This window comes from Astatotilapia calliptera, chromosome 3, assembly GCF_900246225.1.
Source record: "Astatotilapia calliptera chromosome 3, fAstCal1.2, whole genome shotgun sequence".
Classification (NCBI taxonomy): Eukaryota; Metazoa; Chordata; class Actinopteri; order Cichliformes; family Cichlidae; genus Astatotilapia; species Astatotilapia calliptera.
Window position 1 is genome coordinate 29,615,755 of NC_039304.1, and position 15,610 is coordinate 29,631,364.

The 15,610-nt window shown below is 39.7% G+C and overlaps 1 protein-coding gene and 1 long non-coding RNA gene across 2 annotated transcripts; both read right to left on the reverse strand.

Moving 5' to 3' along the window:
- Positions 1-363: 363 nt before the first annotated feature.
- Positions 364-935, reverse strand: LOC113012967 (uncharacterized). Its single transcript, XR_003270780.1, has 3 exons — positions 912-935; positions 650-714; positions 364-490 (listed from the first exon to the last, which is right to left on the reverse strand). It is a non-coding gene; the product is annotated as an uncharacterized LOC113012967 (long non-coding RNA).
- Positions 936-11,401: 10,466 nt separating this feature from the next.
- LOC113012970 (GTPase IMAP family member 7-like) lies at positions 11,402-14,597 on the reverse strand. The gene is made up of 2 exons (XM_026153452.1): positions 14,426-14,597; positions 11,402-12,620 (listed from the first exon to the last, which is right to left on the reverse strand). The coding sequence occupies exons 1-2, from the start codon at positions 14,430-14,432 to the stop codon at positions 11,644-11,646; spliced, it is 984 nt and encodes a 327-aa protein (XP_026009237.1). The 5' UTR covers positions 14,433-14,597; the 3' UTR covers positions 11,402-11,643.
- Between the last annotated feature and the right edge of the window lie 1,013 nt (positions 14,598-15,610).

The following is a 15,610-nucleotide window of genomic DNA, read 5'->3' on the forward strand; positions in this document are numbered from 1 at the left end:
GTGATGTGCAGATCGATCCTGAAATATCGATTCCTCCGATACCAATCATTTATGTTCTAGAATTGATTCTCACATTAAAATATCGATATTTTAGTAATTTAGGGTAAATTTGTAGTTTATCATTAACAGGAACACAGTGAAAAGAAACTATAACATTCGGATTGTCTACATTCAAAGGAACTACTTCCTCTTCCGCCTTTCATAGTCATGTGCAAAATACGGCTGTATAAATGTCTCGCAGCCCCTTGGCGCGCGCACTCACAACAATGGCTGAGCGTAATTGTGCGGATGTATTTTACCTCCACAAACAGCTGAGACGTGGTTTGCGATACATGTGGCAAAAAAGTGAGGTATTGTGGCCATACTTGTGTAACCGGTTTCTGCTTCATCCCGCTGCAACAGTTCGGCCCAAACAGACTCCTCGACTCTGCGTTGTGTCGTGTTTTTAAAAAGACAAGGAGTCTCTTATCGATCGTTGCCACTTTATTTCCTGAATGGAAACAACGGTGTTGTATCAGTGCAAATGGCTCGCCACACACCACTCCGCACAGCACACTCTCGTATGGCTACGGCAGACTGGCAGCGATTACTGCAGCAATATTAAAATTTTTAATATACAATAAAATAACAGCAACAACAAGTGATGTACCTGAATGGAAACAACGGTGTTGTATCAGTGCAAATGGCTCGCCACACACCACTCCGCACAGCACACTACGGCAGAACATCTCATTAGCATTCCGCTTTAGCATACAGTTTCATACATTAATAAACAAATGAAAAGTACATAAAACTGATGTTAGACATGTGTCCACTAAGCACTTATTACACTCAGTGCTCATCAGCTAATCAAACATGTTTTATGTGTCTGTACTACTTAGCTATATCGTGTGCGGAACAATACAACTCACCTCTCGTATGGCTACGGCAGACTGGCAGCGATTACTGCAGCCAGCCTCACCTAACCAGCCACACCACGAGGGGGGCGCTGTTTCCCCATTACACTGATATTTGTGGCAAGTGGAATAATACCACATAAACACTGTTACACTTGCCAACCTTGAGACATCAGAATTAGGGAGACATTCAAAAGGGCTGTTGGGGGGGGGGTGATGAATACATTTTACAGTGTCTATTTATCGGATAAAATACGTTAAATGTCACCGTTATTATTGGCCGGCCCGTAAATAGCGGGGGTGTCCAAATTCAGAGGCTGCTTCCACCTGAGGACCCGGCTTTCGCGGTCTAAAGAAAGCCAGGTAGTACGTCACGAGCTCCCTTGGTGGAGTGAAACTCTGCCGTCTGCTCCTTGCTATCTAAAATATAACCGGGCGCTGGTGTAAACTCTCGACCGTCTCACACTTTGTTTAATTAGTTTTCTGTTTGACGTTTATTCAGCTGTGTGAAAACCCTGGAGGAACCATCCTGAGGGATTAATAAAGTTAAATTTAATTTAATCTAATCGAATAACTTTAATCTCAGCCAAACCGATTTACTCACGAACAAATAAAACACTGAAAAAGCCAAACAACACTTTTAAGTTATCAAAGTGACTTATACATGTTTAACCTGAGTAGTGAAAGACTGCGGGAGTTTGAAGACGATGTGTCGATCGGCTCAGATATTTGAAGTTTACACAGCTACATTCTCACCTGAAAATATGTTAAAGGTTTTTTGCGACCCAGAAAGAGTAATAAGAGCAATATTAAAACTAAGTAGCTGCAGCCATTGTTGGAAACTGGAATAGGCTGGGCCGCGCTATGAATTCTGCGATATGGTTTTTCAATTTTGTTGTCCGGGTGGAAAATCGGGAGAAATTCGGGAGAATGGTGGCTCCGGGAGATTTTCGGGAGGGGCACTGAAATTCGGTATTCTCCCGGAAAAATCGAGAGGGTTGGCATGTATGGTTGTGGCAACATCACTAACCTTGTCAAACACCTCAGAGTAAATCATATCACAGAATATGACGAGCGTATATTGAGGCGAACTGAAGAGGAGGACAGGGACAGGTGCTGCTAGGGCGAGACAGACGTCTCTCACGGAGTCCTTCAGTGCTGCAGGCAGGCAACGTGTTCAAATAGCACAACTTCAGTTTTTTTTATTTCTATATGATGAACTCTGCATTATTAAGTGATAAGAACAAGTAATCTGATGTCCTGTAATCATTATGACGCTATAATTTGAGATACAATAAATAAAAGTTTTTGTACAAAGTATCGGTATCGGATCAGTATCGTCGATACCACCCTGAATATTACTTGGTATCGGATCGGAAAGGAAATCAGTGGTATCGCACATCACTATTGAGTACAACAAGTACAGTGTTGTGCTCATGAATATACATTGACTAGTGTGTAATTTACATCCTCAGGCAAACTGATGTGTTCTCTCAAACCTGGAAGGAATTTTTATTTGTGGCTGCACCTTCAGACTCATATACAGTACGTTTTATTGTCTAAGAAGGGTTCCCCTTCAAAGAAGCAACGATATGAAGAAAAGAAACAATCTGACTTATGTTGGGATAAAATGAGTGTAAATATTTGTACAGTAGCCTTTTTCAAATAAAAGGACTTTCAGAGAGAGAAGGATTTTAAGGGGATGACGGGACGATGAAGCGACCGGGCAAAGTACAAGGCAGAGAGGTAATTCAACCAAACAGTCTGATCTCTATGTCACAGTCACACTGCTGTGTGTCCCTGATAAAGAGACCAGTGAGTGCTACTCCTAGTTTTAATATAAGGGGGTAATAGTAGAAAAGTTGCTTTCTTACTGAACTGGATGTCATCTTGGCACATGAAGTTTTAACATAATTATGTCTGGGAAAAACATGTAATCTGCTGGCATCTAGTGGTGACATACTGTAATTACAAGACTCTGCTCATTGAGCTCCTTTTGTGTCTGTATGGATCTTAGCTGGACCCCTGTTTGAGTCATCACCAGCTGCTGTAGCAGCTCTGATGTGGTCTTCACATCAGAGTAAATTTTCAGTAACACCTAAAGTGATGAGTTTTGTTGGAGGAAGGGGAACAGGAGACTTAGGGTCACTTAAAGGCAGATCCTTCACCAGAGTAACAGGTTATCTGTCGTGCACCCTCTAAGCAGCAGCTGGCAGCAGTGACATACTAATTACTGTGGTAGTCTTTAGCCCACATGCTACAGGTTCAAGTAAAACATGATGCTTCTAATAATCCCCCCCCCCAAAATGATGAATTAAAAAAAAATGGATGAGATAAGAAATGAATGACAGGTTGTTGATCAACTTTTAATATATATGTATTTTTTAAACAAATATTTAACTCAGTTTTCAGTTAAATTCACAACAAAGCACAAAGAAACAAGAAATTACACATTAGTGAAGGGTACAAAGTTTGATCTTAAATAATGAAATGACTTCAAGGTAAAAAGGTCTGGCTGCTGAGTCCTCCCACCATGACTGGTACATTCCAGCACTGTGCCACACCTCTGTTATATGCTGAAGTAAAAAACAAAACACTTCAATAAAACACACACCTGTGCATACACAACTTGCTCCTCTGGCATGCTTCCTCTATCCTCTGTCCTACATATCAATTTCACAACTTATGATTTTTTGGTCATAGGAAGGAGGACGAGGAGACAAGAAGGCACAAATTAGTAAAACAACTTATAGTTAACAAGTCCTCCCAGGTTCAACTTTTTATTGCTTGTGATTTTTTTTCTGTGTGTGTGTAGTCAATTTCTAATGAGCTTCTATTCTTTTTAATAACCTCCCTCCTCCCAGTAATGTTTGTTACACCAACAGACCTATAAATGTTTGTCCTCTAGCCATAAAGATTTGGATTTTGAATATTATTGCGTCTGTTGTTCTGCTTTTTTGTCCACAGTCATTGCAGCTAGAATGCATTAAAGCTCTACGGCCTAGTCAAGGAAGAGTTTGCAAATAAACGCAATAATAAACCGTGATTCACCATGGCAACAAAACAAGAACAGAATTTTAATCCACTACAGAAAAAAAAAAATCCATTTTCTTAATGGATAGAATTAATATCATCATTAGTTTTATATTTAACTTAAAAAAAAGAAAAACATTTCAATCTCTGAATTTGAAACACTGTCCCTTTCAAAAATAGAAAAGTAAAGGCAGACATGGTAGCAATAATGTCTTAACTTCTTTTTTTAGGATTAAGAGCCAGCCTCAAATAGATTTATATTATAACTTATACCAAACATCATAGGGATGTGAGTGATTACACCATTGTTGCCACTGTCACAATAATTTTGAATAGAAATAATTGAGTTACTTTTATGAATCACTGAAAGCAGAAATTCTGTTGGTACAGGTTGATTCACTGTATGCAACAGCTTTCAGCTACCTTAACAGCTACATCCATCACTTGTACTACTCCATCTATTGCCTCTGCAACTACTCCAGCAGCTCCTTCTACTACTTCTATTTCCACTCCTTCAATTGATGCTTCAGCCATGCCCTCTACTGTTACTGAAAGAGCTTCCTCAGACAATGCTACCTCCTCAGCCGCCTCCTCTGCTGCTGACAGCACCGCCCCATCGGTTTCTTCTTCGACTGCTGTTGTTACTGCTTGTCCTCCTGCTTCTTCTTCTGCTGTCACTGCCACTTCTGGTTTTTCTCCCATTACTGATATGGTTATGGCTTGTGTCATTTCCACTTTTACTTGCTCACTTTCTTCTTCTTCTTCTTCTGCTGGCACATCTGTTTCTATAGTTGGTGAAACTTCTGCAGTCCCAGTTTCTTCTTCAAATAGTTCCTCTGTTCCATCTTCTACTTCTTCTTCTACGACTTCTTCTTCCAGTGTAGCCGCTTCATCTGTTATTGATGCGCTCACTTCCTTTTCATTTGTCTTCCTAAAAATTGTAAATAGTTTTGAGAAAAAATTAGCTGCCGTTCTTCCTCCAGCTGCTCTTTTTTCCACTGCTGTTTCTTTTGTTGGAGTTCCTTTATTAGGTGTGGATACTGACTGTGTTTGTGCTTTTCCTCCTGCCTTTCCCACAGTACTTGTTTTTTCCTTCGACACGGTCCCTTTTCTTTTTTTCCTTACTGCTTGTTTAATTGCACCGACTCCTTTTATAGCTAGAGGTACAAGTGCAACACACTCCAATCCACCAAGCAAAGCTGCAATTAGCAGGCCCTTGTAGCAATGGGAATTGCATTTACCTGTGTGTTCCACCCGGGGTCTTGAGAGTGTAACACCGGAAGGTGAGAACCGGAGACTCATGACTGTTTATTAAGAGTTTAATAAAAGTTTACCTCGGAGGAGGGAAAGTTCAACCGAGCATCTTGTGAAGTTTATAGAGAGAACAAGATGAAACATGGTGGCAGCGGGGTCTAGAGTGATCCACACCGCGCTTTGAAGACAACAGATTGAGCGGACGGTATCGACGCGTCCAGCTAGGCTAGTTAGCCTCGGAGGTGCTAACGGCTCAGGACAGCAAGTGAGACGCTGACGAGAAGAGCGCAGCGGCGTCTACGATGGATGGATTGAAGCCACCCGCACAGTGGAGTATGGATTCAGTGAACCTGTCTAAAGCGTGGAAAACATGGAAAGAAGAGTTTACACTCTACACGGAACTAGCTCTGCCGGATGCTGAGGAAAAGGCGAGAGTGAAGCTGTTTTACTATCTGATCGGGGAACGGGGCAGGGAGCTCTGTGGAACGCTGATCGGAGCTGAGGCAAGAGTAACAGTAAGTGAGCTGATGAGAAAAATCGATGAACACTGTAATCCCAAAGTTAATGAGACTGTCGAGAGATACAGATTTTTTGCACGCAATCAGGCTCCTGGAGAAAATATTGATAAATATGTTACGGACCTGAGAATGCTGGCGAGCACCTGCAACTTTGGACAATTAAAAGACTCACTGATCAGAGACAGGATCGTCTGTGGCACGAACAGCTCCGGTTGGAGGGAAAGGTTGCTCAGGGAAGAGAACCTCACATTAGACAGATGTCTAGATATTTGTAGAGCAATGGAGATTTCAAGAGAATACAACAAAACAATAGCGGGACAGGCTGTAGAAGAACTGCATGCAGTAAAACAAAAAGAGAGAAAAAGACTGGATAAAGAGATACCATGCAGATTTTGTGGAAGAGCACATGAAAGACTCAAATCAAAATGCCCAGCATATGGAAAAAAATGCAAAAAATGTGGCAAAGAAAATCATTTTGCTATAGCATGCAGGAGTAAAAGCAGACAGAGTGAAAATGGAAAAAAGATCCACACAGTGACGGAGCAGGACTCGGATTCCTGTGAGGACATAATGACTGTCACAGCTATGACACAGACTGCAGTAGAAGTGAACCAGATCAAAGAATCAGACATGAAAAAACGAGAACAGCTGTTTGCAGGCATGATGATTGGCAACAGCCTGGTCAAGTTTCAAGTTGACTGTGGTGCAACCTGCAACGTTATTCCCATCAACTTGTTGAACCCGAACATCAAAATGGAGCACACAGACAAGGTTCTTGTGATGTACAATAAGTCAAAGCTGTGTCCATTAGGAAAGTGTAAGGTCAAGCTGACAAACCCAAGAAACAACAAAAAGTACAGAGTCGAGTTCCAAGTGGTAGAGGAGGATTGTAAAACACCTCTACTTGGGAGAACAGCTAGTGAAGCGATGAAGCTAATACAAGTTAATTATGATAACATCTGTGCTTTGAACAGCTCAGTGACAACAGCTCCATCAGAGAAAAACGCATGGTTGTTGGAAGAGATAAAGACTGAGTTTCAGGATGTGTTTACAGGAGATGGATGTTTGCAAGGTGAATATGAGCTGGAAATCGACACAACAGTGCAGCCCGTCAAACTGCCAAAACGCAGAGTCCCAGTGTCGATGATGAAACCACTGAAAGAGGAACTGATGAGCCTTGCAGACAGACAAATAATAGCACCAGTGGAAGGTAGTACTGATTGGATCAGTGGGATGGTGACAGTGCAGAAGCCAAATGGCAAACCCAGGATATGTATTGACCCAAGACCGCTTAACAAAGCTTTGAAGCGTAGTCACTTCCCGTTACCGACAATAGATGACATATTGCCAGATGTGTCAAAAGCGAAAGTTTTCAGTTTGTGATGTGAAACATGGCTTTTGGCATGTGAAGCTTACAGAAGAGTCAAGCCATCTCACGACATTCGCAACACCATTTGGTCGCTTTCGTTGGCTGAGAATGCCGATGGGGATCAGCCCAGCGCCAGAGGTCTTTCAGCGCAAACTGATGCAAGCGTTAGAGAACCTGCCAGGCACATACATCATTGCTGATGACATCCTGATCACTGGAAAAGGAGAGACGACTGAGTTGGCAGAAATGGATCATGACAGAAACCTGAGACTTTTCCTGGAACGCTGCAGAGAGAGAAACATCAAATTAAATGTGGAAAAACTCAAGCTTAGAAAACAGGAAGTACCATACATCGGACATCTACTCACAGCAGAGGGGCTGAGCGCTGACCCAGAGAAGGTACGGGCCATCACAGAGATGCCAGCACCAACTGACATAAAAGGGGTGCAGAGACTAGTTGGAATGGTCAACTATTTATCAAAGTTTTACAAGCATCTGTCAGACGACTGTGAGCCTCTCAGACAACTGACGCACAGAGATAGCCTATGGGAGTGGACAGACGTGCAGGAAGATGCATTTAAAAGACTGAAAGAAAAACTAACACAAGTCCCAGTTTTGAAATATTACAGCCCTGAAGAGGAGCTGACGCTGCAGTGTGATGCCAGCGAGACAGGACTGGGAGCAGCTCTGACTCAACATGGAAAACCAGTGGCATTTGCAAGTCGTGCATTGACGCTCACTGAACGAGGTTATGCACAAATTGAAAAGGAATGCTTAGCTATTGTGTTTGGGATTGAGAAATTCCACCAATATACATATGGTCGTCTTGTGAGAGTGCAATCAGACCACAAGCCACTCGAGAACATTATTAAAAAGCCACTGTTACATGCACCTAAGAGACTGCAAAGGATGCTATTAAGGCTGCAAAAATATGATATAACCATAACATATGTTCCAGGCCGGGACATGCTACTTGCTGACACGCTGAGTAGGGCCTACCTGCAGGATAGCATCAAAAGCCAGACAGAGTTGGAGACAGAATGTGTCAACATGGTGGACTATGTACCTGTTTCAACAGAAAGCATGGACAGAATACGGGCAGGGACGAGAACCGACCACACACTACAAACGCTGATAAAAGCAATACAAAAGGGGTGGCCAGCCTGTAAGAAAGATGTACCTGTTGAAATAACCCAGTTCCAATCTTTGCAGGATGAACTGAGCACACAGGATGGATTGGTCTTCAAGGGAGAGAGAGTGGTGATTCCAGAAGCACTGCAGGCAGATATAACCCAGCGAATTATGGTCCCACTATTAAAATTTTACTGAAACACCAGGGTACATCCCAGCCACTGCTATCCGGCTCCAATGGCTACTGGATATTTACACTATCAGTCAAGAGTTTGGACACATCTTTTCATTTAATGGTTATTCTTTATTATCACAATTATTTAAATTGTAGAATTTGGCTCAGTGTGCCTACCATTTTGAATAAATCCACAACAGTGTCACTATCAAAGCACCCCCACACCATCACACCTACTCCTTCATGCTTAACGGTGGGAACCATCCATGTAGAGACCATCCTTTCACCTTTTCTGTGTCGCACAAAGACATAGCAGATGGAACCAAAGATCTCAAATTTGGACTCATCAGAGATGAGTCATGTAGAGATGTGTCTACTACTAGAACTCTGTGTGGCATTTATCTGGGCTCTAATCTGAGTTGTTGTTAACTTGAAAAATTAAGAAAAAGCATTAAATGAGAAGGTGTGTCCAACCTTTGGCTGGTAGTGTATATATCTATTTAGATTAATTTCACCTTTAAGCTTTTTTCAAGGGTATTAGTTGCATCTTCTTATACTGCACCATCAGGATCTCCTGGTGTTGGTAATGGCATTATTAAGTTTGTATTCTATATTATATATCTTGTTTCACTGCAACCTGGCGACAGCATACAACACAGATACTAGTACACTTGCAAACACACTCGTGGCCAGTTAAGTGGTGATGAGCAACTATTTGGTTCAGAAAAGACAAATTCTCTGTGAAGCAGAAGTGAAATGCCCAGAAACTACCCTATAGGTGCAACTTTTATCATATTTAGAGATCAAAGTTACGTGCCCAACTCATACCTCTAAAGTACATCAGAGCATTCAAACCCATAAACTATGATAATAAAGATACACTGATTAAAATAATTCCCGTAATCCATATCTTTAATTACACAGCATGCCTGACTAAGACTGAAAATAAAACTAAAGGTTTGTCTTACAGCCCTTTACACAGAAAGAAAAAAAAACTGTAATAATGAGATGTGTGGACATTGTTGGTTGTTCTAACAATAAAGTTCTGGAGTACAGAACAGATAAGGTAAAACAACATTGCAAACAGAGGCTGAAAGACTACTCCTGATGCACGAGGCTCATGTGGAAAGGTAATGACAGAGTACTACAATTGTCCTTGGACCCACTAGTAGGCCTCTGTGTGTCAGAATCGACACTCTGGACCATATCATGATTTACACTGACATTTCTTTTTATTCCTACATGATTTTCCCAATCATTGGGGTTGAAGAAGAAGGCTATGTCTGATCACAGTATGACAATCATGAGTATGTATAGTCTTCAATGTAAAATTCTTTTATTCCTTTAAGATTTTATGAACGTTGGACAAATAAGCAGAAAGTGAAATGTGATGATAATATGACAAAGGTCAATGTGAGGTGGGGCCTGGTCTCTTATCTACTTAAGTAAACTACGATATTGCGTTGGATCTATTACAAATGACATCTTGTGTAACAGGATCATACAGAGGCCAAAGGAATGATATACCTCTAATGTTGGACACCATATCTGGTAGATATGATAGATACTTTGAAAAACAAAAGAATCTATAATTCTCTGATATTGTTGAATTGAAATTTCAGGCTGTATGTATTAGTTATTTGTGTGATAGAGAGATGATAGTGAAATAGTACAGCATAGGAGTGGACTTATGTAGTACACATAAGGAACAGAGGTCACTGACTTAGACACAAGATCTGCCCCTGTAGTATAAATATAGACAGTCAGTCTGTCCATACATACATACTCTGCATCTTATCTAGGTTTGGGTGGTGGGGGCAGCAGTCCAAGCTTCTCCCCAGCCACCTCCTCTAGCTCTTCCATGAAACAGAGCCAGCTGAAAGATATATTCTGATCAGTATGCTGTGGGTCCAGGACGAAACAACCCACCTAGCGGGTGTCTCCTTCTTAGATGCTTTCACCACGTTAACTGTTTTATTTTCAGCATGGAGAAATAACATCTCCGCTTCTCACCATATTTCAGAGACAAAGCCCACACACCCTGCTTATTTCTGGTGCGTGTATCTACTTGTACTCAGAAAAAAAAGAGAGGATTAAGTGACATGGTTACATTGTTAAAACAACTCCTCCCAGAACTATATTTACTATTTAAATAAAAGTGACTTGACTTGATTTATCTGACTTACTTTGTCAAAGACTTGTCTATTTGTCCGTGGCTTATGTGCTGACATGCTGAATGTGGTTGTGTTTACATAATAGGCACACAGGTTTGGGATAGAAGAAAGGATTAAGGGGGTGGTGTCTGCGTCTTTTAATAGATGATACTGTGACTGTGATTTGAAAGAAATGAAAGAAAGAAGGAAATTTGTGTTTACAGGCTTTATAATGAAAAACCGGTATTAATTGTGTCCTTACCATATGCATGTCTTTCTAGTATACTGGGGTTTCTCATAATAATAATGGAAAGTTGGACCGTCTGTCTTTCATAAACAAACAGAGTGGAGACATCTTAAAAGCTTGTAAAGGGAGTTATTTAAAAAACATACCAATCTTTAGGAGAGACAATGTAATACATTTTGAAGGCTAAAGCATAGCAAATACTATAAATACCAAATCACGGTATATTATAACCAGCTCCCAGGTCGATATAATATTGTTCACCCTAAGAAACTACAAAGATTCATCAATAGTTTTTTTTTTATTGCTGGAAGAAAAGAAAAGAAATAAATTCAGATATATACATTTCCGTTTAATATGTACCTGTTTCATTGAATTGTAGTATGACATAATCAAGTTTAAATCAAAGCATTTACACAAGTTCACTCCTGAAGGTCTTAAAATGTGTGTTTATTTATAAGTTGCTTAAAATATTTTTTCAAATCCATAGTAATTTATTATTCTGCTTACAGCTGACAGAAATGATTAAGAAGTGAATACCAACAAATATAATGTTTTACAAATATATTGTTTTACATCTGTGTTTATTGATGTACTTTGATAGATTGTAAAAAAAAAATGCATCAGCATCTATAACCAATTGTATAAAGAAAATTATTCTTGAAAAGTACCTGTACTTGCTAATATTTAACTAGAACAAAGTAGTGTAAGTGTTTAGCAAATGCTACTTTTCCTTGACTAAATACCTAAACAGTTCCTCTACTGCCACTATCTCTACTTAGAACGTAATTACACAAGTCATAAGAAAACAACACTCCTTTCTCTGCTCTCTTTGCTTTCCACTCTCTGTCGTTGTCATGATCCTAACAACTATTTAACAGTGTGTTCCAGGACAGCTTTAGCAGCTTTCTGAAAGGCTTCCGATGCACTTTCTGATTGTTCAGCTGCAGCATATCCTAACCGACCTCCCTCTAACCCTTTCTGTATAGCAGCCAGTGATACTGTTGCATCTGTGTGCACCTGCAGATTCAAAAAAGTTGATGTGACCATCTTTGCCACACCAAGAAAGGCTCCAACCAATATGCCTGTTGCTGTACCTGCAAATATAATCAGCAGCTTGTTCATCACACCCTTTTTAGCTTCAATTGCAATCTGTTCAACCGACATGTTTGCTGATGACTGTCTAATGAGCTCTTCCTCTTTCTGTAGTTCACTTTCTATCTTTTGTAGCATCTCATTGGTGTAGCAGCTTCCATTGTTTGCCTCACTTATTTTGTCTATTGTCCTGAGTATCTCTGCTACTTGGAACCGATTGCTCCTGTAGTCATCTTCTTTGTTGTTTTTCCAGTATTTATTATCAACAACATGGCATCTGCCTCCACACTTCTCCACCAGATTGCTGAGCTCTTTGTTATGACTGATGAATTCCTCGATTCTCGTTCCCTCTGGGAGCTGGTCGCCATGAGTGAAGACAACGGCAGCGTATTTCATAGCATCTTCAGAGAAATCTTGACATATTCTTTTGATTACATCTTGCTCCTGCTGTGTAAATTTCTCCACTTTGAGGACGATGAGAAAAGCATGAGGTCCGGGAGCGCACTCTGTCATGCACCTCACTATCTCATCCCTGAGTAATTGCTCAGACATGCCTGTGTCAAAAATACTACGAGTGTCAATAAAACTGATGTTATTTCCATTTACAGACCCAATTACTAAACGAGGCCGACTAATTTCAGAAATGGGTAAATGGCATACGTTGAAGACATTCTCTCCCAGTATGGTGTTGGCCAGGCTGCTTTTCCCAGCCCCAGTTTTTCCGAGTAGAACAATCCTCTTTGAAGTCAGTGCTAGAAGACAAGAAACACTTGTGTAAATGAAGAGATGTAGAAGTCAATTTCAAAATGTCTTGTTGGTTTGCTGCTGAATTTGCTGGTTATGTTTTATTTTATGTTTTTGCTTAAGTAGATGTATTTTCTATGAAATTGCCTGTTAAATGGATATTTAGAGGATGTGTGCTCATCTGAAGTGAGTGATGAGATGATGGGAAATGTATTAATTTTGTATGTGTAAATCAAATTACTACTAATAGTAATACTAATGCTTCTACTGCTGCCACTAATAATAATAATAATAAAAACCAATAGTAATAGTAATGCATTTTATTTCAGGCACTTTTCAAATCACTTTGCATCATGTAAAATAAGACAATGGGAAATTTGTGTGACAGACAAATAATGATCAGTTTGTTAGTTTAAAGAGATGTGTTTTAAGATGGGATTTGAAATTAGAGACCAAGATCAATACTGAATATTACTGATGAGGAGTTGAGGCAACTGCAACTGTAAGACATACTGAAGCAGGAGGGTGCAATAAGAAAAAACTAATGAACATAGATCATGTGTGTGTAAGTTAAATGTAGTACACAGTGTTACAAAATTGTTACAATAGCAACAGGCTTCAACAACTGAGAACCTCAGATGTATGACATCACATCCAGTAACATTCAAGTACAGACAAGTACATCAGTTCGAGGATTGAACTAGAAATGCCTGACTGACAAAACATTATGTCTGTATTTTGCGATTGATGGTGTTAACAGTTGATTTGCAGAGTGTCTGTGTCTGTGTCACATATGGTCAAAGTGCATGCAGCTGAATTTGTGTAGGTCCATCACTAAACAGTAATGAGTTATTGCCATAGTAACAAGCAGTAATAAGTTACGGTGAAAACTGTGTTTGCTGTGTTCCTGAAATGATAACAATTTAATCTGAGTGTAATAACAAGACATTTATTTTTCTAAAGCTTTTTAATGTAAACACACAGATCAGGGTCACAAGTCACCCTTTGTTTTCTCCGTTCTTCAGCCATATTAGCTTCAAACTCCACTTTACGGGCTGTGAAACTGCTGTTACAGAAGCCACACTATGCTGAAAAGACCCCAAGATCAAAAACTGAAGAGATGGAAGAAATTTTGTTGCCTCTTCTATTTTGAGTACTTTAATGTCAGGGGTTCCAGGTCATGTCTCAGTACATTAAACAAACTTGACAGTTTGGTAAATTTCCTATCACAGCTTTGTCAGATTAGCTACTCCAAATCACCAGTTTGCTGATTCTGAAGATGAATTCTACCTGCTGTTTAGGGCTGCCACAATGTCAGATTCAGGCTTAAGTGTGACCAAAAGAATTCACAACAATTTTATTACCATCAGATTATATATAATTACAATAAAGTGTAGAAACGAGGAGAGAACCTGTAACCATAACTGCACAATTAGCGCAATTATAAGCATAATGTGTGTTACCATAAAGAGAAAGAAAGGCTACATGGCATAAGTTACTGGGTATTTGTCATGCACCTTTGTGCATCATGGAGGCTGAACAGAAAATGAGAAAGTACACATATGTGGTTTCTATATCACATCACACCGACTGTTCACAGCAAGCCAAAACGACCCTCAGAGCACTTCAGAAATATCCTGGTGATCCTGATGGCAAGGCTGCCCCTCTCTAATATTTGGAGCAATTAATTGATTCATTTAGTTTTTTCCAATTAATCAGAAGCTAATAATTGTGTTTGTCAAAACAAAACATTTCCTTTAAACACATATGTGTTCCCTTTAATTGTATTTGATATAAAGTAAGCTTGACTGACCGTCCATGTTGTTAAAAAGAAATCACAGTCGTCACCGGGACCTCACGATGTCCTTGCCGTGTGTTTCTCCACCTGCTCTCTTGCTCCACTTTGGCTTTGCTTCTGTTTGTCACTGGTCGAACTTGTTAACTGACACTGTAACTACACAAAACAATGAGCAACACCTCATGCTGCAGGCTGCAGTACACCCAGAAGATATGTTTTGCTGTAAATCCATGCAAACCCACAACATGTCACTGTATAACTATTGACAATTCATGTATCAGAACTGGTCATCACATTAAACTGTAATGACGAGTACTGATATATGAAATGTGGACCGTTTTGTTTCTTGTGTAAGTGGTAATAGGGCTGAAAATCAAAAGCTGCATATAACATCAAAACTATTTATTTAAAAAAGGCGATTAATGGGAAAAATATAGTCTCATGGAGATACTTCAATAACTGTGATTGCACACTGAACTGTGACATAGTCTCAGTAAATCCTCTCAGTGCCTTGAAAAATAGAACAATTCAGAGGTTGAATAAGGGAGGGGTGAAATGTTTCTGTTCTTCGTTCTAGTTAAACAAGTTTCAAACAAAGAAGGTATTTTTAATGAAGTTCAGTTTGAAAAATGCGAGAGTGATGCATTCATTCCCTCTTGACAGTTTACTGTAATGCCTGTGAAGGTTTCCTGTAAAGCTTCGCCATTAATACATAACTGCCATTATTAAACAATCAATCAGTGTATCACATCTAATTTCTTTTTTTGATAAATTCATAAAAATATAAAATATTTAGGGCTGAAAACATGTAGAAGCTCTAATAACTAAGTCAATTTTTACACCCACTCCAAAGTCTTACAATCAGAAACCAAACCTGTGGTCTGAATATGAGCTAGAAGCAAAATTTTGGTGAAACTATTAATCATGGCCTCAAAAGAGTGAAATTGGGGGGTTTTTACATTTACAAGGCTAACATGTAATTTTGAAGAAAATTATTTTATATTTCTATGGTTAACGTAATTAAATCATGTACGATCTGCATGAAATTCAACAACTTAAAAATTGCTACATTTATTCTTGTTGAGATGACGTGATACAATCTAGGGAGAGTCATTGGTTACCTGCCTTGCTAAATTCACAAGATCACACAAGATTGCAAACCGCAGGAAAATCACTGGGGTTATAAGAGGACGAAAAGCT